Here is a 26,594-nt window from a genome sequence, read left to right on the forward strand (position 1 = left end):
AATTTCCAACTTTTCTGAGCCATCTCTGTGATACTTTGTGAGCACATTTCCAAAAGTGCTAGAAACAGCAGCTGGAGATTTCACCGATATAATCTTAACCATTTCTGGACCGGAAGGATTTACCCCCTAATGACCAGGCCATTTTATGCGATTCGGCACTGCATTACTTTAACGGACAATTGTGCGGTCGTGTGCCGCTGTACCCAAATAAAATTGATGTCCTTTTGTTCCCTGTGTGATTTTTTTTTTTTTATCGCGCTATAAACAGAAAAAGAGAGACAATTCTGAAAAAAAAAAAAAAACAATATTTTTCGCTTTCCCCCCCCCCAAAATAAAAAATCAAATTATTTCACCATTTTAGGCCAATGTGTATTCTGCTACATATTTTTGGTAAAAGAAAAATCCCAATAAGCGTATTTTGATTGGTTTGTGCAAAAGTTATAACGTCTACAAACTAGGGGAAAGATTCATGTCATTTTTATTTATTTATTTCTTTTGTACTGGTAATGGCGGTGATCAGCGATTTTTAGCGGAATTGCGACATTGTGGTGGACAGATTGGACCCCTAACTGACATTTTTTACACTTTTGGGGGGGACCAGTGACATTACTACAGTAATCAGTGCTAAAAATATGCACTGTTACTGTACTAATGACACTGGCAGGGAAGGGGTTAACATCAGGGGCGATCAAAGGGTTAAATGTGAGCCTAGGGGGTGTTTTCTAACTGGGAAGGGGGTGGGATTGTGACATCAACACAGAGAGCTATGTTCCTAAATAGGAGGAACACAGGAGCTCTGTGTTGATATCAGAGAGAACAAAGGTCTGCTGTGTTTACAACAGCAGACCGCCGTCCTCGGTCCACGGGAGCGATCGCGGGTGCTCGGCGGCAATAATGGCCGCCGGCCCCGTGAATCAGCTTCCCTGCTGGCAAATGGGGGCGCGTGTCCCAAGGATTGCTACTGCGGATCACCATACAGGTGCGGTGATTCGCGCAGCCGAGCCAGCCTGCTGCAGTATATCGGCGGCGGGCGGTCGGCAACTGGTTAATATAATAGGACTATCGCTAAAAATCCACATTTCTTACAGAACTGGCAGCTCATAACATAGGATTGGAGGTCAGAGGCATATAAAAAAGAACAAGAACAAAACAGAGCGTCTTGACCACATAACATTTATTTAAAGTATAAACAGTGCACACAAAGGTAAGTAGATTTTTTTGCTTTAAAATAGAAAGCCACGCTGTGGATCATTTAAAGTAAAAATATCAGAGTTGTATAAAGTACTCGAAACCCATACTTGAGTAAAAGTACAAGTGCTCAATCAAAAAGTGACTTGAGTAGAAGTGGAAGTGCTCAATCAAAAAATGACTTGAGTAGAAGTACTAAAGTATTCAACATTTTTTGTACTTAAGTATTGCAAGTAGTTTTTTAAAAAAAATTTGCTACTCAAGTACTGAAAGTAAAAGTACCAGTAGTTTTGAAAAAAAAATTGCTACTCCAGTACTGAAAGTAAAAGTACAAGTACTGTGTTATGTAGTTATTAACCGCTTGCCGAGCACCGCACGACTATTTACTGCGGCGGTCAGCCCCTCACAGGCAGAGCGACGTAGTACTACGTCGCTAGCCTGTAAGGGTCTAGGGAGCGAGTGCACGCCGCCGGAGGCTCCCGCGCGGTCACGGACCCCCCCGCACGTGTGACCGGCGGACCCGATGTCCGCCGGTCACTCGGCGATCGTCGGTGCAGAGGGAGAAAGGCAGGCGGCTTGTTTACATCATTCTCCCCTGTGTAGGAATAGTGATTATACGGTTCTACTATGTAGGACCGTTGATCACTGTTCCTACACCTCAAGCCACAGCCAATCACAGTTAGAATCACGCCCCTAGGGACACACATAACCCCTCCCTCTCAAAAAAGTTAACCCCTTCACTGCCAGTGTAATTTTACAGTAACGGTGCATATGTATAGCACTGATTACTGTAGAAATGTCACTGGTAACCCCAAAAGTGTCAAAAATGTCAGTCCAGGGTTTGATCTGTCCTCCGCAATGTCGCAGTACCGCAAAATAAATCGCAGATCGCCGCCATTATGCGTTAAAAAAAAACAACAAAAATGACAAAAATCTTTCCCTTTGTTAGTATACGCGATAACTTTTGCGCAAACTAATCAAAATACGCTTTTTGCGATTTTTTTTACCAAACATATGTAGCATAAAACAAATTGGCCGAAAATGTTAAAACATTTTGATTTTTACATTTTTTTGGGGGGGAATTTCATGTAAAAAAATGTGAAAAATATTGTTATTTTTGCAAAATTGTGGCTCTTTTTTTGTTTATAGCGCATGACCAAAAAATCGCACAGGTGATCAAATACCACCAAAAGAAAGCTCTGTTTGTGGGAAAAAAAGGACGTCAAATTTGTTTAGGTACAGCGTTGCACGACCGCGCAATTGTCCGTTAAAATCACGTGGTGCCGAATAGCAAAAAAAACCCTGGTCGGAATGGGGGTAAAATCTTCCAGGGTTTAAGTGGTTAAAGAAAGAAGTCAAAAGTTTGAACATCATATTGTTTTTTATTATTTCAAATGCAGCTTTTATTTATACATACAGTAGCATTTATTTTCGTATGCGCTGATAATACACATGTTTTGAGCTTCATGAAACCTCCCATCTACTGTTCTGGCAGTGGTAATTTTTATAATTGTAACGAGTAACTATGCAGCACAAAAAAAAAAATATCGGAGTAAAAGTATTGAAATCATTGAAAAAATGTAGTGAAGTAAAAGTGGAAGTAGGAGAAAAAAATTCTACTCTAGGAAAGTACAGATACCGCCTTTCGGTACTTAAGTACAGTAGTGAAGTAGTTCTACTTAGTTACTATACATCTCTGAAAAATATTTAGTTGCTTTGACAATACCATTTTTACTTTTTTGAAAAAAAAAAAATAATATATATATCATGAGGCCGAGGTGGTTCTCTGTTTTGTTCTTATTCTTTTTTTTATAAGCAAAGTAGCAAAGTCACAGGACTAAAGCTGAAGGAAAGTTTTTTATTGATAAAAGGTGCAACTGTTCTGATAAAAGCTGTTGCTGTATATCGTTACATGCGAGAATAGCTTGTTTATACCAGTGTTAATTTCGTCGACTAAAACGTTTTCGTCGACTAAATTAACACAATTTTAGTCGACTAAAATACGACTAAAACTAAAAAAATTCAGATGACTAAAATACGACTAAAACTAAAATGACATTTTAGTCAAAAGACTATAACTAAAACTAAATTGAAATTTGCTGCCAAAATTGGTGCATGCTCAAAGCTTAATACCATAAATAATAACATATTCGATTTTTCACTCCAGGACCAGCAGTAGTATATAATGAGTTTGGAAATTGTAGAGAAATGCTTAAATAATGCATTACAAATTACAATTGAACTACACCCATTCCATTATAGATGACTAAAATGAGTTTTAGTCGACTAAAATGTAGGACGTTTTAGTCAACTAAAATGTACTGGAGTTTTAGTCGACTAAATACGACTAAAACTAAAACACTTGCAGAAGACTAAAATGGGACTAAAACTAAAATGCCATTTTAGTCCTAAGACTAAGACTAAAACTAAATTGAAATTTGCTGCCAAAATTAACACTGGTTTATACTGCAGGTATAGCTTGTATTTATATCTGTACTTGTAGACATACAGTAGCCTCATTAACACCCAGCATTATACAGCACCCCCCACAGAAACAACCGCTGTTAGGGTCATCTATTTCACACAGAACATTTTCTTATGTTACTAGACTAAACCTTGCTTAGAATACTATAGTGACATGTAAATTAGGTTATACGCAGGGCTTTTTTGTTTTAGCAGAAACGAGGGGGAACGCAGTTTTGGCACCTCCAGCACTGAATGTATGCAGTTGGCAAGGGGGAAGTGAGGTGTGCTGAAGGGTCCAATGATGCCAGCTGCTGGGGGATCTAATTTTGCTGAGGGGGGGGGGGTTGTTGCTAGTGGGTCATTTGTTGCTGGGAGGGATCAACTGTTGAGGGAGGGGCTATTGTTTCTGGCTGCTGGAGGGTCTATTAGTGCTGGCTGCTGGAGGATATATTGTTGCTGAGAGGATCTATTGTTTATGGGTGGATCTATTGTTGCTGATGGGGTCTGTTATTCCTGGGGTGGATCTGTTGTTTCAAGGCGGTATTTTGTTGCAAGATGTCTATTGTTGCTGGGGGGTCTATTATTGCAGAGGGAAATATTTTTGCTTTGGTGGGGGGGGGGGGGGCTATTTTGCTGGGATCCAATTTACTGCTTTTCTTATTATAATTATCTAATTTCATTCAGTTTACTTAACACCACAAAATTATACTTGGTTCTGTTTTCTCTAAAAGAGGTGCTACTGGGAGGTGGGCAGGGAACGGTAACAAGGGACAGTGCTTGGAGGTTGTAAAGGGTGAGGACACGGGGTGACTTCGGAGAGGAGAGTTCCTGCACCTATTCTCTGAGAAAAAAAAGCCCTGGTTGTACGAGATGATGATGGGGACAAAATATGTAACTTATAACTATACAGGGAAAGGCTACCTCTTTGGCCAAACCTACTGTGCCCAATGTTAAATCTGGCCCTGCTGCTGACTCTTCAGCAATGGTAGCATGAATGTTAAAGAGTTTTCAATCTGCTCCTCAGTAATGTCACAGTGATGTAATCCTACCTAATATGCAAAAGCTTTGCTTTAATGTTTTGTAATATTTAGAGTTATCTGCTTCAATGTCAGCCCTTTATTTAGTATAACTGTTTGATACATTGCATCTGCAGTAGTGTCATTAGAGTGCATCTTTTCCTTACAAAGATTAGCCTTTAACAGTATGTCGTACATTTTCCTTCTTTGCAAATGTTTCACTATGATGACGTTTTGGTAAGACAGGACAGTTATTCTATTATTTAAAAATACATTCTGACTATCCAAAAATTAAAAAGAAAATGGTAAAAACTATGAAAAAATAAAGATACCTAAACCCAAGCAGCTATACTTTAGTATATTTATGTAGCACCCTCTAGTGTGTGCTACTACTGTTGAGAGTAGGAAAAAAGCATATTCTGGCCAGGAATAACCTGAGCCATTGAGTTGGGTCAGGGTTAATAGAGGCCAGGGCTGGATTACATATCCTCGCAGCTCTCTGATGCCTCCCCCCGGTGTCTGGAAGGTTGGAGAACTTTATAAAACTAGAGGGTGGGGGTTAGGAGGAGCTGCCATGAATATTTATGGGGCCTCAGCCAATGCCCAGAAGTGGAGTGGCAGAGGACTGGGATAAATAGACATGGGCCATTCAAGCAGGGAAGTCGGGTGGAAGATAGAGAAGCAGTGCTGAGGAGAGGCTGTCGGCGGCCTTTGAGGGACCCCTCACTGGGGGGTGGTGGAAGGTTCTACCTTAGGCTGGGTGCTTAGGAAAGCTGGCCTGGAAGGAACATAACACAGGAGGCAGTGGAAGAGAAGAGGCAGCGGAAAGGAGCTAGGAGAGACAGTGAGTAGATCAGCACAGGGACAGACAAGGGGGTCTCTCTTAAAGACCACGTAGTGCCTGCTAATACTTCATCTAACCTTGCCCTGGGAGGTCTCCCTGCATGTGTGCCAGTCAGGCAGGATTGGGGCAGGACTAGGGCAGAAAGTCAGTCTCTGGAGGACTGGGAGTAATATCAGCCAGGCGTGGCTGGTGGCAGCCAAGTAGGCTAGCATTTTCTGCAAGCAAGTGGAGCTTGGATCAGTGGCCACAGGGAAGCAGAAGGAAGAATGTCATGCTGTTCACTCACATTGCACTACTTTGTCAAGAGACTGCCTATAATGGGCCTCTTCTGAACAAGCAATATCCTGCTAGTTCCCACAGGAGTGTGCAGCAGGTGCTGTGCTGTGAAAACCAAGTTTGTGCAGGTGGAAGGAAGAAGAGGCCTTTTTGTAAATAGGGAGGAAATGTTACTTTGTTCATAGTTTGGACATTTTTCAAGTTGGGCATCCCGTAATTACTTACCCCATTCAAGTTATCAACCCCTAATAAAACAACAAAATCCCAAGTGACTGGCTGTGCAGCACTGGGGACCAGAGACAATAGTGACTCCTAGGGGGGTAATACTACATTTAATTTACAGGAAAAAGGCACACATGTTTATAATGTATCTGAATTAGGAGAGTCTGATTAATCATACAATTCTCTCCCCCGATCATAGATTCCGATGGATAGGGAGGGAGGATTGGGTGGATCCCCATTGGTTGCTTCTTCACTGCAGCTCCCTAGAAGACTTGGAGCGTTTAACCCCCACTGCACTGGAAGTTCAGCAGCAGGAAGAGGACTGTGCATCGCTGCACAGAAGACTTTTAGAGAATGAAGCACATTGTGGGTTATACTTTAAAACAGGTAAGTTAGGACATTAAAGCTATCAAGATTTTTTTTAGCTAAACTTTAGCTTGAAAGTGCATTTGCCACAGAAAAAAAAAAATCCCGTTTTTTAGTTATCTGCCTAGCTGCCCATGTATTTTAGAAGCGCTATAGCAGTGCTTCTCAACTCCGGTCCTCAGGGCACACTAACAGGCCAGGTTTGCAAGAAAACTGAAATACATCACAGGTGATATAATTTGCTGCTCAGTGATTGCAGTATTCTAGTCTGCATCTCCCCAAGGTAATACTTAAAATCTGGCCTGTTAGTGTGCCCTGAGGACCGGAGTTGAGAAACATTGCGCTACAGTGTCCAAAGAATCCTGTGCATCTGACACAGTTCTGGGTGTATCAGATGCCTGATGTCAGGCTTTGGGCTGTGGTTCCATCTGCCAGCCCCTACACTACTGTATCAATACTATGGAACAGGGTTTCTCAACCAGGGCTCCATGGAACCTTAGGGTTCCTCCTGAAGTTGCTAGGGGTTCCTTGAGCAATGGGCAATTTCTGCCTCTCAGATAAGTTCCCAATGACACCATTGTTCCTTTTAGCTATCTGTAAGGGGGTAATTCTTCCCAATGATGACAAGAGTAAGGAGCATTCTTCCCACTGACTGTCATACTAATGTGTCATGAGTTGTGGATTCTTAATTTCTAGCAGGGGTTCCCCGAGACCAGAAATTTATTTCAAGGGTTCCTCTGTGTTGAAAAGGTTGAGAAAGGCTGCTATAGAATATCTCTTCTTATACCAGGAGTTCTTTTCTTTTTTTTTGTGACAGAGTCATTTTAAACATTGTAATTGAACCTAGTATTATAAGCAAGCATCTGACCATTAAGCTGGCCATACTCTTTGCAATTCTCACTCAATATCAATCATTATTCATCCACTCATAATCAGACATACAATTGCAAGTAATGGCCAGGCACTAAGCAATTTACCACCCGGGATCTCCAAGTTGAAAATGAGCAACAAATTGACAGGGTCAATACAGTTTATTGAAAGATGGAAAAAAAACTACACTCATTTTGTTGAAAGCAAAGGGCTTTGTCTGCCGTGTTCCATTTGGACCATTTCAATCTGATTTCCTTGCAATCAGTTTGTCTTTTATTGCTTTGTGATTGAAAAAAAAGATGGAGCTGGAAGTTCTATATCTCTATCAATATTCACCTATCTATGGCCAGTTTTAAGGAAATCAGTCTTTGTCTGTGACTAGAACAGATGTCTCTCCAGATCTCTGTGTTGAGCAATTCCCAAGGTTGTACTCCTTTTTCTGCTCCCCTTCTCATTCCACTGCAACTACCTTTAAGCTTGGTTTAGCTGAACTTGCAGATTATGGTCATAATGCTCAGTATATCACCCATGACCCCCTGCGCTGTGTTGACATTGCCACGAGTTCAGGCAGCAAATGGCTAAATTGCCCCAAACTCATGTCCAACCCGAACCCAAAATCTCTTCCCTACTGATAGTTACTTGACATGTATCAAAATAGCAATGTATATTTGCATATTTGTTTGACTGTGGTACAAATCACAGATTGTAGTCTCCTTTGTGGTACTCTTTAAAACACTGAATAATGGCTTTGCATTATACTGTATATAAAAATTAAAAAAAATAAAGTAGCATTATTCACAAAGTAAGTTATGGAGTGCCAAAGAGAAAGATGATTATACAACCATTTGAGCACCAATTAGTACAGAGTGCGCACAATTCCGGTCTGCTCTAATGTAATTGAAAGGAACCTATCAGCTTTTTGAATATTCAAAAAAAAGGCCCCAGAAAAATTAATAAAATCCATCGTCCTAGTCTAATGTCTGGTAAGCAAATGATAAACAAAAGTCAAGCCAAGTTATATAAATTATATAAAAAAAAAAGTTTGCCCAACTTCCTAGACATGTCCTTTTTTGAAAAAACTAGGTATATGTTTACAAATTTCAACAAGCTGACAGTTAAGCCCCCGTTCTCACTGGGGCGACCTGTCAGGCGACCTGGTCGCCTGACAGGTCGCCGTAGGTCGCCTTCCATAGGGAAGCTGCGGACCCGTTCTAATAGGAGCGACACAAGTCGCTCCGACTTAGAAAAAGGGTCCGGAGCTTTTTTGGGGCGACCCGGAGCGAAGTGCATAGACTTCAATGTTATGAAGTCCGTGCCGGCCACTCCGAGGTCGCGGGGCGAGCAGCGCGCCGCGACCTATGAGGTCGCCCGGCAAAGTAGCGTCGCCCCAGTGTGAACGGGGCCTAATTACTTGTATGATAAATCCTCACAGTGAGCTGTTTAAAACAAATATATAAAAATTGATCTCAGCATTTAAACAAATGTAATACTATTTTACCTTGTTTTTTTTTAGCAATTAGTATATATTTGACAAATAAAATATTTTAGTCTTCCCTTCTTACTTTTTTAAGTATTGCTAAAAATAAAAAAAATCTATGAAAATGAAAATGCACAAACTACAAGTGTAAGGAAAGGAGAGGCAAAGCAAATAAGACAGTGGCAGAGGAGCAAGTCATTCACACAGATTGTTTAGGTGAGAAAAGTGGAACCAGGAGGGAGGGAGAGTGGAAGAAGAAGTGCATATCATAGGTCTCTAGAGAATAGCAATAGTACTCGTTAGTAAATGCCCCGTTAGCATTACTAAACACATTTAAAGAGCAGAGGTAACAGCAGGAGCTGGGAGGGGGAGTGCAGGCCCAGATGTAATTGTCTTGGAAGGTCTGGAAAGACTCTGAAAATAAAAAGAGATTTTTATCTATGGAGTCTCCTCACCTTCTGGTGGCCAATAATTAAAGGTACCCAAAGACGTAAGATGGTAGCCGTAAGATAGCAGTCGTTCAATTCAACTGTTTTTGGCTGGATCAGGTGGCAACCTCATGGCTATGCCAGTCAACATTTTTGGAGGGAAATAACAATCAAAAAGTTAATCTAACTTTATCTAGTGAATATTGTTTCCCCCAAAAAAGCAGCATTAGTGGCATCTGTGTGGTTACTTTCCCTGTACCTCTTCGAGATATGAGCCAGTATGCTCAGACAAGCCAGGTGTTCATGTTTATCCAGGAAGCTGGTTCTGGAGACATCTTAAGACAATAGTATCAAGATACAATAAAGATGATAGTAATTTTAATGTAAACCCAATTGAGAACTATTGAGGAGAACCTTAAAAATCAATTTGTCCATTTTTTCAGGCTAAGGGTTGGTACACATGGCCCAAATATCAGCCGGTATCGGGAGGTTTAACAGAAACCGTCTAACATTTGGCCAGTGTGTGCAGCAGCCTGCCCAACAGAAGCATGTCTAATGACTGGCTTCTGTCGAACAGGCATGCTAGAAAATCAGGTCTGGAATCCAATGGCTGTGAGCGCTGATCAGTTTGTCCCCCTGTCAGAACACAATAGCTCAGCGGGGGAAATGGCCAAACTAACATCACTTAGTTAGTACAGTGACCTCTAAGCTTTTTTTCGTTCAGCCCGCTGGGTTGAAGGAAAATAAACTTCCAGTGTGTACCTAGATTAATAGATAAGGGATTTTCAAATAAAGGGCATATAAAGCTTGGCACTGCTATAGGTGACATGTACCAATGCACCCAAAATAGCATACAGTGGCGAGAGGGTCCTCCTTTTTAAGAAACTTCAAGGGTTACATGGAAAAAAATACCACTCCTTTCCATCACAAGCTTGAATGGCTTTCATCGTTTTGTGCTGTTATGGAACATTCCCATGGACAGCATGGGCAAACCTGTATTCTAGCATCATCTATTTTGGATGTCATTTTTCATTTTTTTTACTTTCAAATTATTGATTGGTTTAATTACAGCAGTAGCAGCCCAATCAGATTATTTCAACTTAAAAACTTTGTAGATAGTTTTGACTGTAACACCTTATTTTTTTTTATAAAGTAGCAAATAGGATTGATATTTACAGTGAAAGTACACAACAGGTCTAAAAGCCATAGGAAAGTTTATTTTTCAAAAGCAAAGCTAAAGCTAAAGCTCAACTTTGGCCCAAATGGCCAGTAGCAAAATGGTTTTGTAGCATACTTTGGGATTTTATTTTTTTACAGAACCACACTGTATTGTTTTAAAGGTTTAACAAAATGTCAAAACATAGTAAAGAAAAACACTTCAAACCACACTTGTCAGCAATGTATGAAGTATGGACTGGATATGTTTTATCATAAAATATAAAATACAGCATATTATTTCAGAGACAAAAGCCAGAAATATTGTACAGACTTGGAAAGAGGGAGAGTTGTAATTAAGAAATCAAATTTAGAGTATATTATTTTACAGAAAAAAGACAAAAAAGTTGTACAAAGTCCATGCACACAATGTAAGCAGCTTTAGTAGGCCACATTTTTAGAGGGAGAGATGAGGCAGATTTTACCATGGGGAAAAAAAAATAGACAAAATAAATATTGTGCAGACTCAATGCACAGCATGTAAGCTTTTTAACTGGACCACAATTACAGATGAGATACTTGGCAGGATTTTATAAAAAAAAAAAATAACTCTGCACTCCTAGTGGCCTTGGTGGGCTAGAGTTCTCGGAGAGTGATTGCTGATCTTTATTCACTGGTTGATTCTCTATGTAGCTCAACCAGTCACCGGTACAGCAACATTTAACACAAGAGAATTGGCTGATGGGTTTATCCAAGAAGTGGGGGATCAAAGTTGTGCTGATTGTGATTAACCACTTAAGCCCCGGAAGATTTTACCCCCTTCCTGACCAGGGGGTATTTTGCGATTCGGCACTGCGTGACTTTAACGGACAATTGCGCGGTCGTGCGACGCTGTACCTAAACGAATTTGACGTCCTTTTTTTCCCACAAACAGAGCTTTCTTTTGGTGGTATTTGATCACCTGTGCGATTTTTTGATCACGCGCTATAAACAAAAAAAGAGCGTCAATTTTGCAAAAATAACAATATTTTTCAAATTTTTTTATATGAAATTCCCCCCAAAAAAAAAGTAAAAATCAAAATTTTTTAAAATTTTCAGCCAACTTGTTTTATCCTACCTATGTTTGGTAAAAAAAAATCGCAAAAAGCGTATTTTGATTGGTTTGCGCAAAAGTTATCGAGTTTACTAACAAAGGGAAAGATTTTTGTCATTTTTGTTGTTTTTTTTTTTAACGCGTAATGGCGGCGATCTGCGATTTTTTTGCGGTACTGCGACATTGGGGCGGACAGATCGGACCCTTGACTGACATTTGTGACACTTTTGGGGTTACCAGTGACATTTCTACAGTAATCAGTGCTATACATATGCACTGTTACTGTAAAAATACACTGGTTGTGAAGGGGTTAACTTTATTTGGGAGGGAGGGGCTGTGTGTATCCCTAGGGGCGTGCTTTCTACTGTGATTGGCTGTGGCTTCAGCTGTAAGGACACTGATCAACGGATCTACATACTAGATCCGTTTGATCAGTGTCTTTACAGCGAGGAGAATGACAGGCAGCTTGTTTACACAAGCTGCCTGACATTCTCCCTCTCCCCCGCCGATCGCCGAGTGACCGGCGGACATCGGGTCCGCTGGTCACACGCGCGGGGGGGTCCGTGACCACGCGGGAGCGGGAGCGCGCCTCCGGGGGCGCGCGCTCGCTCCCTAGACCCTCACAAGCTAGTGACGTAGCCCTACGTCACTTTGCCTGTGAGGGGCTGACTGCCGACGTAGATCGGCGTTAGGCAGTCGGCAAGTGGTTAAAATAAAAAAAAAAAATAAAAAAAAATAACAATTAGAGTGTACTTGTGTCATGGAGGAACACGATGGCTATCATTGCTGACCTTTCTTTCTGAAAATGCTAGTTGCCTGTCATGCTGACTGTCTTGCTTCATTATTTTGATTTACTGAACCGGAACAAGTGAGTGCAGACAGTGACTCCTGACTTTACTCTGACTTGCATGCATTGACTCATGATACTGAAAGCCTAACTTCTGGCTCAGGCTCTCAGCAGCGCGCTAAGTGACTAAACAGGGTGCAAGTCAAGGCATTTGGGCAGATCCCGACTTCATGGTCACAATCTTGCCTGAACCTGGACCGACTCTGAGACGTCACTTGACAGCGGGATTCAGCCTACTGTCTGCTGAAAATGGGTCACATTAGTACAAAACAAACTGCACTCCTGTGATCCACAGAAGAAGTACAGACAAACAAGGTTTGACTGTACTTCTCCTTTAACTCTTTCCTGTGGAGACTGGACGTTCAGGGAAGTAGCAGTGAGGGAAGAAGAGCCAGCAGCATTGGAAGTTGTAAACTAAACTGCTAGGGGTAAGAATTATACCAATAGTTTACAGGGAGAAATGTATGTTATTGTGTTCCTTGTATTAAGCTAAAAGAACACTGAGGGTTTAATACTGCCTTAAATTTTACTGAAGTATCACAAAATGACGCTTCACTCAAGTCAATGCATTGTGATGCACTGTGCCAACATGCAGTGCCCTGCTTTGTGCTGCCTAAAAATGCAGACATGATCTATTTTAAAGCAGTGCACTGCATTGCACCCCAATGTAGTGTTATGATGTGCAATTGTGTTCTTGGGACCCTTGCGTTGATCTATGCAGATGAACGCAGCTGAGTGGATATGATGTGAATGAACCCTAATTCATTTTATAAGTTAACCTGACCTTTCCTTCTGAAAAGTGCAGTGTCATGTCTGTCATGCTTCCATGGGCGTCCGCAGGTAGGGGCAAAGGGGGGGGGGGGGGCAAATGCCCCCCCCCCCCCCGGAATCTCAAGTTCCCCTTTCAAGTGATTGTTAAACCACTTTATACCACCCTGTCTGGTCTGTTTAATAATCCTGTGTGCCTGTGTGTCTGTGTATGTGTTTTAAAAAAAATAAGCCATTCTTTACCAATTTTCAGAGGGTCAAGCACAGCTCACGTGACCCCTCAGCTCTCTCCTCTCCCGTTTGACAGCTGCCTACAGTGGGCGGGGCCGAGGATTCTTCACTGATGTCATTCGGGAGGGGAGGAGGGAAGGGGGAGAGGAGGAGAGAGGTGGCGGGTCACGTGAGCGGTGAGTGGCGCTCTGAAAACTTGTAACGAATGGCTTATTTTTATAAAACACAGACACAGAGGTACACAGGATGATGGAGGCACGTAAACTGACAACAGTGTCAGGGCTCAGCCACCATGGTATACCATGGTCAGTTTACAGAGGGGAGGACATAGCCAGGCAGGATCAGCCAGGTATTTTTGGTGATAGAAGGGGCTAAATTACACAGCAAAGCACTGTGCTGTATAACATGCTTTAAGGTAACAGGATCATTTTTATTTTTTATGTTAGAGGCTTTATAAATACTGTAAATGCTGCTGTTTGCTCTTTAAATATTAATTCTCAAAATAAGTATAATGACATTGTTGAAAAGGGGCGGAACATGAGTGACCTTAAAATGTTGCCCCCCCCCCCCCCCCGAAAAAAGTTCTGCGGACGCCCATGCATGCTTCCCCCCTGGTTTTAGTACTATTTTTGTGTCCCTAAATGAAAAATTATACGGACCAATTGTCCCACCTTCACTGGATACAGGCTTGCTTGACTGATCAATTTAGAAAGTAGTGAAGCCAAAGCCAAACAGACAACCAGCATTTTCCTTTTTTACACATTTTTACAAGATTTTAAATATACAGTGAGGCAGAGCAGTACAAAACAGTAATACAAATGTTATTGTCGAGAGTTGTTACAAAATCACCCTTTCTTTAAGATTGAAACATTTTGATCATCCTTCAGCTATGGAGGTGTCTCCTGAGTCTCAAATATCAGTTAATCAAAATTTAGCGGTTCTTAAGGGAGCCAAAATGGGGAAGAGGAGGGAAAGATTGCCTTGATGTAAACCTCTCCTCCTATGAAATCGTGGATAAGTAAAATTGGGGAACCAGTGTAAAATAATAGAAGAGGGAAGTGGGTTAGAGGGTTCTAGGAAAGACTGTTGGAGTTGGGTCGAGGAGGTGGGTGAGGGTTTAAGGTAGGGGTTGGGTCCTTGTCCCAATATCATGAAGATTAATGACTACTTTGTCAGAGATCCAACAGAGTGTGATCAAAATCAGGTGGGAGATAATGATCGATCTAGGCTAGTGCAGCCAGATTTGTTTGAACGTAAAGAAGGAGTCCTTGAAGACCATTGCCATTTCCTCATTGGTCAGAAGCCAATTCACTCTCTGTAAGAGTCTCTCTAAGAGTTACTCTCTGTAAGATGTAAGAGTCTCTCTTACATCAGGGTCCCCATCAGACTCCCCTGTACATCGGAAACCCCCTTACATCAGGGTCCCCCCTACATCAGACTATCTTGCTGAGTCCTCCTTACATCAAGGTCCCCATCAGAAATCCTAATACCTCAGGGTACCCATCAGAGTTCCACTTACATTAGGATCCCCACCATAATCCCTCTTACATCAGCATCCTCATCAGGGTCTCCCTTACATCCAAATGCCCTTACATCAGGGTCCCCATAAAAGTCCCCCCTTATTTAATGGTTCCCATCAGAGTCCCCTTACATTAGGATCCCTATCAGAGTCCGCCTTACATCAGGGTTCCCACTGGAGCTTCACCTACATGAGGGTTCCCATCAGAGTCTCTTTTACTTCAGGGCTCTCATGAGAGTCCCCCTTATTTCAGAGAACCCCATTACTTTAGAATCTTGCTTACATCAGGGTCCCCATCAAAGTCCACTTACATTAGGATCCCCATCAGAGTCCCTCTTACATCAGGGTTTCCCACTGGTGTTCCCCCTACATCAAGGTTCTCATCAAAGTTTCCCTTACTTCAGGGTTCTCATGAGAGTCCACCTTATCTCAGAGTCCCACTTGCATCAGAGTCTCGCTTACATCAGGGTACCCATCAAAGTCCCCCCTTCTTTCAGGCTTCCCATCAGCGTTCCCTTACATTAGTATCCCTATCAGAGTCCCTCTTACATCAGGGTTCCCACTGGAGTTCCCTCTACATCAGGGTTCCCATCAGAGTTTCCCTTACTTCAGGGTTCTCATGAGAGTACACCTTATCTCAGAGTCCCACTTGCATCAGGGTCCCCATCAAAGTCCCCTTACATTAGGATGCCCATCAGAGTGCCTTTTACATCAGGATTCCCATTGGAGTTCCCCCTACATTAGGGTTCCTATCAGAGTTTCTTTTACTTCAGGGTTCTCATGAGAGTCCATCTTATCTGAAAACCCAGCTTACATCCCCATCAAAGTCCCCCCTTATTTCAGGGTCCTCATCAGAGTCCCCTTACCATTGGAATCCCCATCAGAGTCCCTCTTACATCAGGATTCCCAATGGAGTTCCCCCTACATCAGGGTTCCCATCAGTTTCCCTTACTTCATGTTTCTCATTAGAGTCCACCTTATCTCAGAGCCCCCCACCCCCCTTACATCAGGGTTCCCATCAGACTTTCTCTTACTTCAGCGTTCTCATGAGAGTCCACCTTATCTCAGAGTCCTGCTTACATCAGGGTCCCCATCAAAGTCCCCCCCTTATTGCAGGGTACCCATCAGAGTCCCTCTTTCATTGGGATCCCCATGAGTCCCTCTTCCATCAGGGTTTCTGCTGGAGTTCCCCCTACATCAGGGTTCTTATCAGAGTTTCCCTTACTTCATGGCTCTTATGAGAGTCCACCTTATCTCAGAGTCCTGCTTACATCAGGGTCCCCATCAAAGTCCCCCTTTATTTCAGGGCACCCATCTGAGTCCCTCTTACATTGGGATTCTCATGAGTCCCTCTTCCACCAGGGTTTCTGCTGGAGTTCTCTCTACATTAGGGTTCCTATGAGAGTTTCCCTTACTTCAGGGCTCTCATTAGAGTCCACCTTATCTCAGAGTCCCAGTTTTATAATTGAAGTTCCCCCTACACAGGGCAGCCATCAGGGGGGGACAGCCCATACACATGTAGGGGGCCCAGGGGTTCCTAGGGGCCCAGGCCCCAACCAACAAGACCGAGTTGTTGCTGCTGTTGTAACTAGCAATTGCTGAAGCATGGCAGCTGCAGAGTAAGCCGATGCAGCTGAAGGGATGTCACTGGATTGCGCTGTCTCTTTGCTAAAAATATGAGGCCGTCTCTTTACTGGATTGGGATGTCTCTTTGCTGAATATATGGGGATGTCTCTTTGATGGATTGGATTCATTTTCATTCATTAAGTTGTAAGAGTGTTAAAACAGAAGTGGGTGCACTGAAGGACTCGGTGGGATGGCCAGTGGGCAGGCCCCACAAAATGTTGGTGGTCAGGCCCATAGGGGCCCAGGCCTAAAGCTGTGTAAGGGGCCCCAAAATTTCTGATGGCTGCCCTGCCCCTACATCAGGGTTCCCATCAGAGACCCCTTACATAAGGATGCCCATCATAGTCCTTCTTACATACACCAGGCTTCCCACTGGAGTTCCCCCTACTCTCATAAGAATCCACCTTATCTCAGAGCCCCCCACCCCCTGACATCAGAGTGTCTATTAGAATGCCTCCTACTTCAATGTCCCACCAGTGACAACTTCAGATAACTAGTTTTTTTACAAGGAGACTCCATTGAGAAGAGTAGAGATGTATTGTGAAGTTCTGTGTAGAGTCCCCAGCCTCCCCCCCATGAGCAGTAGCTGGCCGCCCATCAATAGATACCCATTGGGCTGGCAGCAGAGAGGAGTCAGCGTGGGCAGTATATTGGAAGTATAAGGCATGGCACCATGTTTGATTGCCCTAATTCTTGCACCAGTACAGTACGGTCTCCAGGGGATCGGGCATGACGGAGTGAATTGATGAGAGGAGCCGTGGCACCATAGAGGAGCACACCTCGCTGTATCTCAGAGAGAAGCAGAGGAAGGAAGATGGGGGTGGAGGTGATAGTAAAGTGACAGAGGCACGTGGCACGGAACAGAGTGGGCAGGCTGGCACTGGATCGGTGACCGTGCTCGGAGGGATCGGGGAAGGGGGTGGACTCTGGAATAAGGAGGGGATCTAATAGGAGAGAAGACTGCTAGTCCGGGCACTGACTGTCTGCCAGGCGGCTGACTGCTCCGCTCTCCGCAAACTTTTCACTGGAATGGCAGCCAAACTTTCCCTGGTACCGCACCATCCGATGACTGTCCGGCACCGATAGATCCTATCTGGGATGAGCTGAGAGTCCACCTACAGGGACCATGGCAGTGGGGGCAGAGCCCCAGACAGACAATGGCCGGGTGCCATCCTTATCCCTGGCACCCGTCTCCGGCCAGGACAGCGGCATGGAGTTCGTGGCACTGACAGCCGTACAGACTGACAGCGGCAGCCCCCGGCGCCTTGGGCTCCTGGGCACCCCTCTACCGGGGCCCCCGCGGAGCTCCGCGTCCCACAAGAAGTACCGCCGGCTTCAGAACTATCTCTACAACGTGCTGGAGAGACCCCGGGGATGGGCCTTCATTTACCATGTCTTCATGTAAGTACCTATACCATAGGGACACTGTACGATCTCATTGTACAATCTGCTGCAGGCTGACCAAACACTGTACAATCTCATTGTACTATCTGCTGCAGGCTCACCAGACACTGTACGATCTCATTGTACAATCTGCTGCAGGCTCACCAGACTCTATACAATCTCATTGTACAATCTGCTGCAGACTCACCAGACACTATACAATCTCATTGTACAATCTGCTGCAGGCTCACCAGACACTATGTAATCTCATTGTACAATCTGCTGCAGGCTCACCAGACACTATGTAATCTCATTGTACAATCTGCTGCAGGCTCACCAGACTCTATACAATCTCATTGTACTATCTGCTGCAGGCTCACCAGACACTATGTAATCTCATTGTACAATCTGCTGCAGGCTCACCAGACACTATACAATCTCATTGTACTATCTGCTGCAGGCTAACCAGACACTGTACGATCTCATTGTACAATCCACTGCAGGTTCCCAAGACTCTATACAATCTCATTGTACAATCTGCTGCAGGCTCACCAGACTCTATACAATCTCATTGTACAATCTGCTGCAGACTCACCAGACACTATACAATCTCATTGTACAATCTGCTGCAGGCTCACCAGACACTATACAATCTCATTGTACAATCTGCTGCAGGCTAACCAGACACTGTACGATCTCATTGTACAATCTGCTGCAGGCTCACCAGACTCTATACAATCTCATTGTACAATCTGCTGCAGACTCACCAGACACTATACAATCTCATTGTACAATCTGCTGCAGGCTCACCAGACTCTATACAATCTCATTGTACAATCTGCTGCAGGTTCACCAGACACTATGCAATCTCATTGTACAATCCACTGCAGGTTCACCAGACTCTATACAATCTCATTGTACAATCTGATGCAGGCTCAGCATACACTATACAATCTCATTGTACAATCTGCTGCAGGCTTACCAGACACTATACAATCTCATTGTACAATCTGCTTTAGGCTCACCAAACACTATGCAATCTCATTGTACAATCTGCTGCAGATTCAACAGACACTATACAATCTCATTGTACAATCTGTTTTAGCCTTACCAGACACTATACAATCTCATTGTACAATCTATTTTAGCCTTACCAGACACTGTAAAATCTAATTGTACAATCTGCTGCAGGCTCACCAGACTCATTGTACAATCTGCTGCAGGCTCACCAGACACTATAAATCTAATTGTACAATCTGATTTAGCCTTACCAGACACTGTACAATCAAATTGTACAATCTGCTGCTGGCTCGCCAGACTCATTGTACAATCTGCTGCAGGCTCACCAGACACTATACAATCTCATTGTACAAGCTGCTGCAGACTCACCAGACACTATACAATCTCATTGTACAATCTGCTGCAGGCTCACCAGACACTATATAATCTCATTGTACAATCTGATTTAGCCTTACCAAACACTATAGAGTCTAATTGTACAATCTGCTGCAGGCTCACCAGACTCAATCTGCTGCAGGCTCAGCGGACACTATACAATCTCATTGTATAATCTGCTGCAGACTCACAAGACACTATACAGTCTCATTGTACAATCTGCTTCAGGCTCACCAGACTCTATACAATCTCACTGTACAATCTGATTTAGCCTTACCAGACACTGTACAATCGCATTGTACAATCTGCTGCAGGCTCACCAGACTCTATACAAACTCATTGTACAATCTGCTGCAGACTCACCAGACACAATCTCATTGTACAATCTGCCTTAGGCTCCCCAGACTCTATACAATCTTGTGCAATCTGTTTACATCTGCCATCAATTATGTAGTGCAAGAGTCTGCCTGGTTTGATACTAATTTTGAACAGATTGTTTAAGTTTGACCTCATATCACATCATTTTTTTAATTCTAAAGGAGATTGTATAATCAGATATTGAACAGTGTATGGCAAGGCTTTAGGCTGACCAAGCACTATATAATCTGAAGGTACAATCCACTTTTAGCTGACCATACACTATGCAAACTGATTGTACAGTCTCCTTTAGATCTACCAACAACTAGGTAGTGTAAAGGCTTGCCTGACTGGATACAAATTAAATGCATTGTTTAGGTCTGTCCTCACATTACATTGTTTTGGAAACTGTATCAAGATTGTACAATCTGATTGTTTAGTGCATGAACAGTTTTAGTTAAACTACGTTGTGCAAGGACCTGCCCAATTTAATACTAGGCTGGCCATAGATTATTCAATGTTCTTGTACAATTGTCCCTTAGATTTACCAAAACCATATAATATGAGGTCAAACCTAAACATTTTCCATTTATGTAATCAGGAAGGCTCTTGCACTACATAGTTGAAGGTAAATCTAAAGGAAAATGAATAAGAAAATTGTATAAAATTTATGGCCAGCTAAACTTAATAGGTTGTATAGGTTTGTCCTCAGATCACATTGTTTTGGTAAATCTAACTGAGATTGTACGGAGATTGTATAATGCATGGGCAGCCAGCTATTAGGTGACCATTCATTGCCCATTCTGATTGTACAGTCTCCCTCAGATCTACCAACAACTACATAATATGAAGAAAGTCTACAAATTGAAAGTATTGTTTACTTTTGTCTTCATATAGTTGTGGTGAATCTAAAGGAGATTGTACATATGTTGTAGAATCAGATTGCATAGTGTATGATCAGCTGTAGGCTGATGTGAGACGTGTGATTTAGGTAGCAATAATGCCGGTAGTGATTTTGTGGAATTTGCTAGCGGCAGGATTACTGAGAGGCTGTCCATTTATTTGCCCCTATGGAATTACTCACTCTGTAGTTGATGTTGCTCCATCACTACTTATTATTATTATTTGTTGTTTTTATTATTAGTATTTGTTATTATTTTTTGTTGTTATTATCATTAGTATTTGTTATTATTATTGGTTATTTTTATTATTATTATTATTGCTATTATTTGTTATTATTATTGGTAGTAATTGTTATTATTATTTGTTGTTGTTATTATTATTATTAGTATTTGTTATTATTGGTATTATTTGTTATTTTATATGCTTTTACACTTCATTTCATTGGTTCGCGCACCTTCCTTTTATTCACAATTTATTATTATTGGTAGTAATAGGTGTTATTATTTCTATTGTTATTATTATAAGTAGTAGCAGTATTTGTTATTATTATAGGTATTATTATGATTTGTTATTATTACTATACATTTTATATAGCGCCGACTGTTTTTACAGCACTTTACAAACTGGGAGATGGCACAGTTACAACAATACAAGAGGATAAGGAGGGCCCTGCTCATAAGAGCTTACAATCTAAACAGAGAGGCACCTGATGTAAAAAGGTGATGGAGATACAGCAGCGTTCAGACCAGCGGCAGCGACATCTGGTTGTGTCTGGCTATAGAGGGAGTGATTCCATAGGGACAGACATGCAGCCTCCTTAGCAATCCTGCTGCTGGTAATTTGTCTTTAAAGGCAGAATCATCCACCTGACATCAGCCTTAGAGAAGCAGCTTACATGGTGTGCGCTGGTAATTCCTATACACTGCAGTCCATAACACAAGGGCTGCCTATCTGTCACTGCATAAGTAGGTACCTAACTATTTCTAGATGTCCCTTCCTTATTTCATACAGCACAATTATTCTCATGTTTCAGGAGAAGGGAAAAGAGTTTCTAAAAAAGAATGATGTTCCCTTAAGAACCACAGATGCTCTGCAAGTAAAGGGGTCAATGTAAATGTGATTATTGTACTATTTCTGCCGAGCAGAATCTACCGATGGGTTTCTGAAAATCTGTCTGCCTGGGTCTCTGGGATCTGTAATGTTGCCAGTGTTGCCATGGCACTTACTAGTGCAGTCAGTGTTTAGATTTTTTTTTTTCATGATATATGCTATTTATTATTCAGACAAAGGATAAAGGAAGTCATTAATATTAATGCCCTAGTTTGAATACTTTCAGAGATGACATTTGTAAAAGTCAGTTGTTTAGCTTGAGGATCTTTATTAATACCGTAGTAAAGCTTGTTTTGGGATTTGTGAGATTTTGGACACTTATGACTGAGTGTTCTTTCCCTATTGCCTGAAAGTGAACAATACTGCTAAGCTCTAAAGCAGCTATTCTCAACCAGCATTCCATGGAACCCTAGGGTTAATCCAGAGGTTGCTAGAGTTTCTTTGAGCTTGAATTTCCATCTGATGATGCCTTCATATTACCAGGTCCATCATCACTGCAGAGCTAGTGGCATGACATTAATGATCTTTAAAACTGTCTGTAACGGTGGCATTGTAACCACCACACTAGAGGGGGCATTCTTCCCAATGGCCACTAATGTAATGGGCATTTTCCGTAATGACCCCCAATGGACCAATCTTAGCAGACGTTTCCTGAGACATGAAGATTATTTATAAGGCTTCCTCTGGGGTAAAAAGGTTGAGAAAGATTGCCTCAATATTATCTGTGCAAAGGTATGCGGTGATCCACAGAAACAATAACAAGTCATCACAACTGTGTATACCAGTCTTTCTCAACCAGGGTTCTGTGGAAGTCCAGGGTTCCTGTTCCTCCAGAGGTTGCTGGAGGTTCCTTGATCAATGTGTAACTTCTGCCGCTCAAATAATTTCCCACTGAGATAAATGATTGTTTTAGCTATCTATATGAGAGGGATTCTTTTCACTGACCACAAATGTAAGGAGCATTCTTCCCACTCACCATCATGGTAATGCACCATGCACTGTGGATATAGAAAGCAGGGGTTCCCTAAGACTAAAATGTTATTTTAGGGGTTCCTTTATGTTAAAAAGATTGAGAAAGTCTGCCTTAATATATTTTGTGCAAAGGTATGCAGTGACTGACAGAAACAATCACGAGTCAACTTCTTTAACTGTCTACACTAGCCTTTCTCAACCAACGTTCCGTAGAAGCCTAAGGTTCTTCCAGAGGTTGCAGGGGGTTTCTTTATCAATAAGTAACTTCTGTCACTCAGATAAGTTCCCAATGACGTAATTTATTGTTTTAGCTATCTGTATGAGGGGGATTCATTTCACTGACCACCAATGTAAGGAGCATTCTTCCCACTGACCATCATGGTAATGTACCATACACTGTAGATATAGTCATTATTTGCAGGGGTTCCCTAAAACAAGAATGTTATTTTAAGGGTTCCTTTACGTTAAAAAGATTGAGAAAGTCTGCCTTAATTTATTCCGTGCAAGGATATTCGGTGACTGACAGAAACAATCACAGGTCAACTTCTTTAAGCCCCGTACACACGTACCGATGGTCGGCTTACAAATGTTCCTCTTTTCTCCCCGGGATGTCGGTGTCTGCTGAAAAGTGCAAAGACAGCACAAGGACAGCACAAGAATTTTGTCCGCCGACTGCAGAAGTGATGTCATGTAATGGTTAACTTTCCCTGTGTTTTCTATTTTCTGAGCATGCCCAGTCTTGCAAATCTGCGGTCTGTCGGCCGAATTGTGTACTGACAGGCGAACAATCGTCCGTTCTGGTGTCGGCATACAAATATTTTCATGTTTGCACGAAAGACTTTTGTCCGCGGATTGTGCGCAGACATCTGTCGGAGGCACCATACTAACACGCGTACAATCGGCAGATCCTTCGTCCACCGACGTTTGTATGCCGACGATCGGTACGTGTGTACGGGCCTTAACTGTCTACACCAGCCTTTCTCAACCAGGATTTTTTGGAAGCCTCCAGAGGTTGCAGTGGGTTTCTTGATCGATGAGTAACTGCTGCCACGCAGATAAGTTTCCATTGACTTAAATGATTGTTTTAGCTATCTGTATGAGGGGGATTCCACTAACCACAAATGTAAGGACTGGAGCATTCTTCCCACTGACCATCATGGTAATGTGACATGAGCTGTAGATATAGTAATTATTAGCATGTGTTACGTGATACTTACATTTTATTGCAAAGGGTTCCTTTCTGTTAAAAAGGTTGAGAAAGGCTGGTCTAAACTAAGCAGGTGGAAAGTGGTTGCTCATTGGTTGTTGTGGCTTATAATAAATCATTGCTATTTACATTTTTTCTATAAAAAAAAAAAATGTAATATTATTTACCAATCTTTGAAATAGAATGATAAAATAAGATGCATACCCTTAAGAAAAAAGTTCTTATACTAGTAAATATATCCTGTTTGCATTTTTTTTTTTTTTTATTAGTAGTTGTTTAGTAGTTTAATAGTTTTTTTAGTAGTTGAACTGCTAACATACATCCCTGATCCCTTAACCGGTCCACCAGAATTGTTTTGTGTCTAAAGATATCTTGATGTGAAATTACTGGGAGCCAGTGAAATGATGTGTCTGGCCTTCCCCAACACACAACTTTTATTATTTGAATTATGCCACATGTATGACTGTTAGAGGCATGGAAAAACCCATCATTTTTATTAAACTGATGCATTAATAAATTAAATTGCATTAAAGTATTTGGAGTTTTTCTGAATTTGCATTGGGTTTGTTGTATTTTGGGTTATGCTGAAAATGGAGCTTAACAGAAAGAGGGGAAAAAAAATATATAAATAAATAAATAAATAAATAAAAAAAAAAAAAAAAAAATATATATATATATATATATATATATATATATATATATATATATATATATATATATATATATATATATATATATATATATATATATGTATATATATGTATGTATACATATATATATATATATATATATATATATATGTATGTATACATATATATATATATATATATATATATATATATATATATATATATATATATATATATATATATTATCTTTATTTGTCTAATTTTTGCAACTACCCATGTTTATTTTCATTGTGCACATCGTTATTACAATACTATTACATTGTGATTTTTGTTTTGACTGGTTATTTTGTTTCACTTGAATATTGTAACACTTTGACTTTCTGCTTAAGGCCCCGGCTTAACCCTACAGTTGAGATGTGTATAAGAGTGACCCATATCAGCTCTGCCCCCCACCTCCTCCAGTAACAAGACCTTTATTTGCAAGATTATAGCATTGTGGTTCCCTGGTTTAGAGTCATGCTCTCTTGTGACATACATAAATAGACTGTGCTTGGTCAAACTAGCCATTGATCCCATCATAAAAAATGACAGGAATGTTTTGGAATGTCCCATAGGCTGTAGCGAGGGATGCTGAAATCAGCAACCCTGCTCATTATTTTGGTGCTGATTTAGGAAATCTGGGGTAGGAAGAGTTGGGTTGATGACCGCAACTACCAATCAGATTTTAGCTGTCATTTTGTTAGTGCAAAAATGACTGTGATGGGAAATAAATCTAAAGGGCCATACACACTATAAGATTTTCTGAAGACTTTTTCCTTTAGACTTACCAAAACCATATAATATGAGGTCAAACCTAAACACTTCCAATTTGTATGCAATCTGGCAGGCCCTTTCACTACATAGAAAAGGTAAATCTGAAGGAAATCTAACCACAAAAGTTGGATAGTGTGTATCCAGCTTTCTACAGATCTCTTCATAGCCTGTATTCTGCAAAATGGAATGAGAGCATAGCTATACCTTTACATATTAGGTGCCTTGTGTAGCAGGAAAGGATATGCAATACTTATTGAACCGTATAACAGAATATACAGTAAAGTTAACCACTTGCCGACCGCCGCACGACTATCTACGTCGGCGGTCAGCCCCTCACAGGCAAACTAACGTAGGGCTACGTTGCTTGCTTGTGAGGGTCTAGGGAGCGAGCGCGCGCCGCCGGAGGCGCGCTCTCGCTCCCGCGTGGTCACAGACCCCCCCGCGCGTGTGACCAGCGGACCCGATGTCCGCCGGCCACTCTGCGATCGGCAGGGGAGAGGGAGAAAGTCAGGCAGCTTGTGTAAACAAGCTGCCTGTCATTCTCCTCGCTGTAAAGACACTGATCACATGGATCTACTATGTAGATCCGTTGATCAGTGTCCTTACAGCTCAAGCCACAGCCAATCACAGTAGAAAGCACGCCCCTAGGGACACACACAGCCCTTCCCTCCCAAATAAAATTAACCCCTTCACTACCAGTGTATTTTTACAGTAACAGTGCATATATATAGCACTGATTACTGTAGAAATGTCACTGGTAACCCCAAAAGTGTCAAAAATTTCAGTCAAGGGTCCGATCTGTCCGCCGCAATGTCGCAGTACCGCAAAAAAAATCGCAGATCGCCGCCATTACGCGTTAAAAAAAAAACAACAAAAATTACAAAAATCTTTCCCTTTGTTAGTAAACGCGATAACTTTTGCGCAAACCAATCAAAATACGCTTTTTGCGATTTTTTTTTACCAAAAATAGGTAGCATAAAACAAATTGGCCGAAAATGTTAAAAAATTTTGATTTTTACATTTTTTTTGGGGGGATTTCATATAAAAAAATGTGAAAAATATTGCTATTTTTGCAAAATTTACGCTCTTTTTTTGTTTATAGCGCGTGATCAAAAAATCGCACAGGTGATCAAATACCACCAAAAGAAAGCTCTGTTTGTGGGAAAAAAAGGACACCAAATTCGTTTAGGTACAGCGTCGCACGACCGCGCAATTGTCCGTTAAAGTCACGCAGTGCCGAATCGCAAAATACCCCCTGGTCGGAATGGGGGTAAAATCTTCCAGGGCTTAAGTGGTTAAAGAAGATATATTTAACATAGATGTGATGGGCTACACATGGCTTGACAAAAAATGCTGTGCATATTTGATGGGTTCATTCAGCGTCCACATCCCAATATACAGCAGGATTGCGTACTGTTCTGTCATATACCTTT

General features: G+C 41.7%; 1 protein-coding gene across 5 annotated transcripts in view; it reads left to right on the top strand.

Moving 5' to 3' along the window:
• Window positions 1-17,307: 17,307 nt before the first annotated feature.
• Window positions 17,308-26,594, top strand: part of KCNQ4 (potassium voltage-gated channel subfamily Q member 4) — a 332,459-nt gene continuing 323,172 nt past the window's right edge. For all 5 annotated transcript variants that reach the window (XM_082246982.1, XM_082246978.1, XM_082246979.1 and 2 more), the window contains exon 1: window positions 17,308-17,793. In XM_082246982.1, the coding sequence (XP_082103108.1) occupies window positions 17,519-17,793 (275 nt within the window). In that variant the 5' untranslated portion in view covers window positions 17,308-17,518. The remainder of the gene's footprint in view (window positions 17,794-26,594) is intronic.

This window comes from Pelophylax lessonae (genome assembly GCF_965119305.1).
Source record: "Pelophylax lessonae genome assembly, chromosome: 2".
NCBI classification, from domain to species: Eukaryota; Metazoa; Chordata; class Amphibia; order Anura; family Ranidae; genus Pelophylax; species Pelophylax lessonae.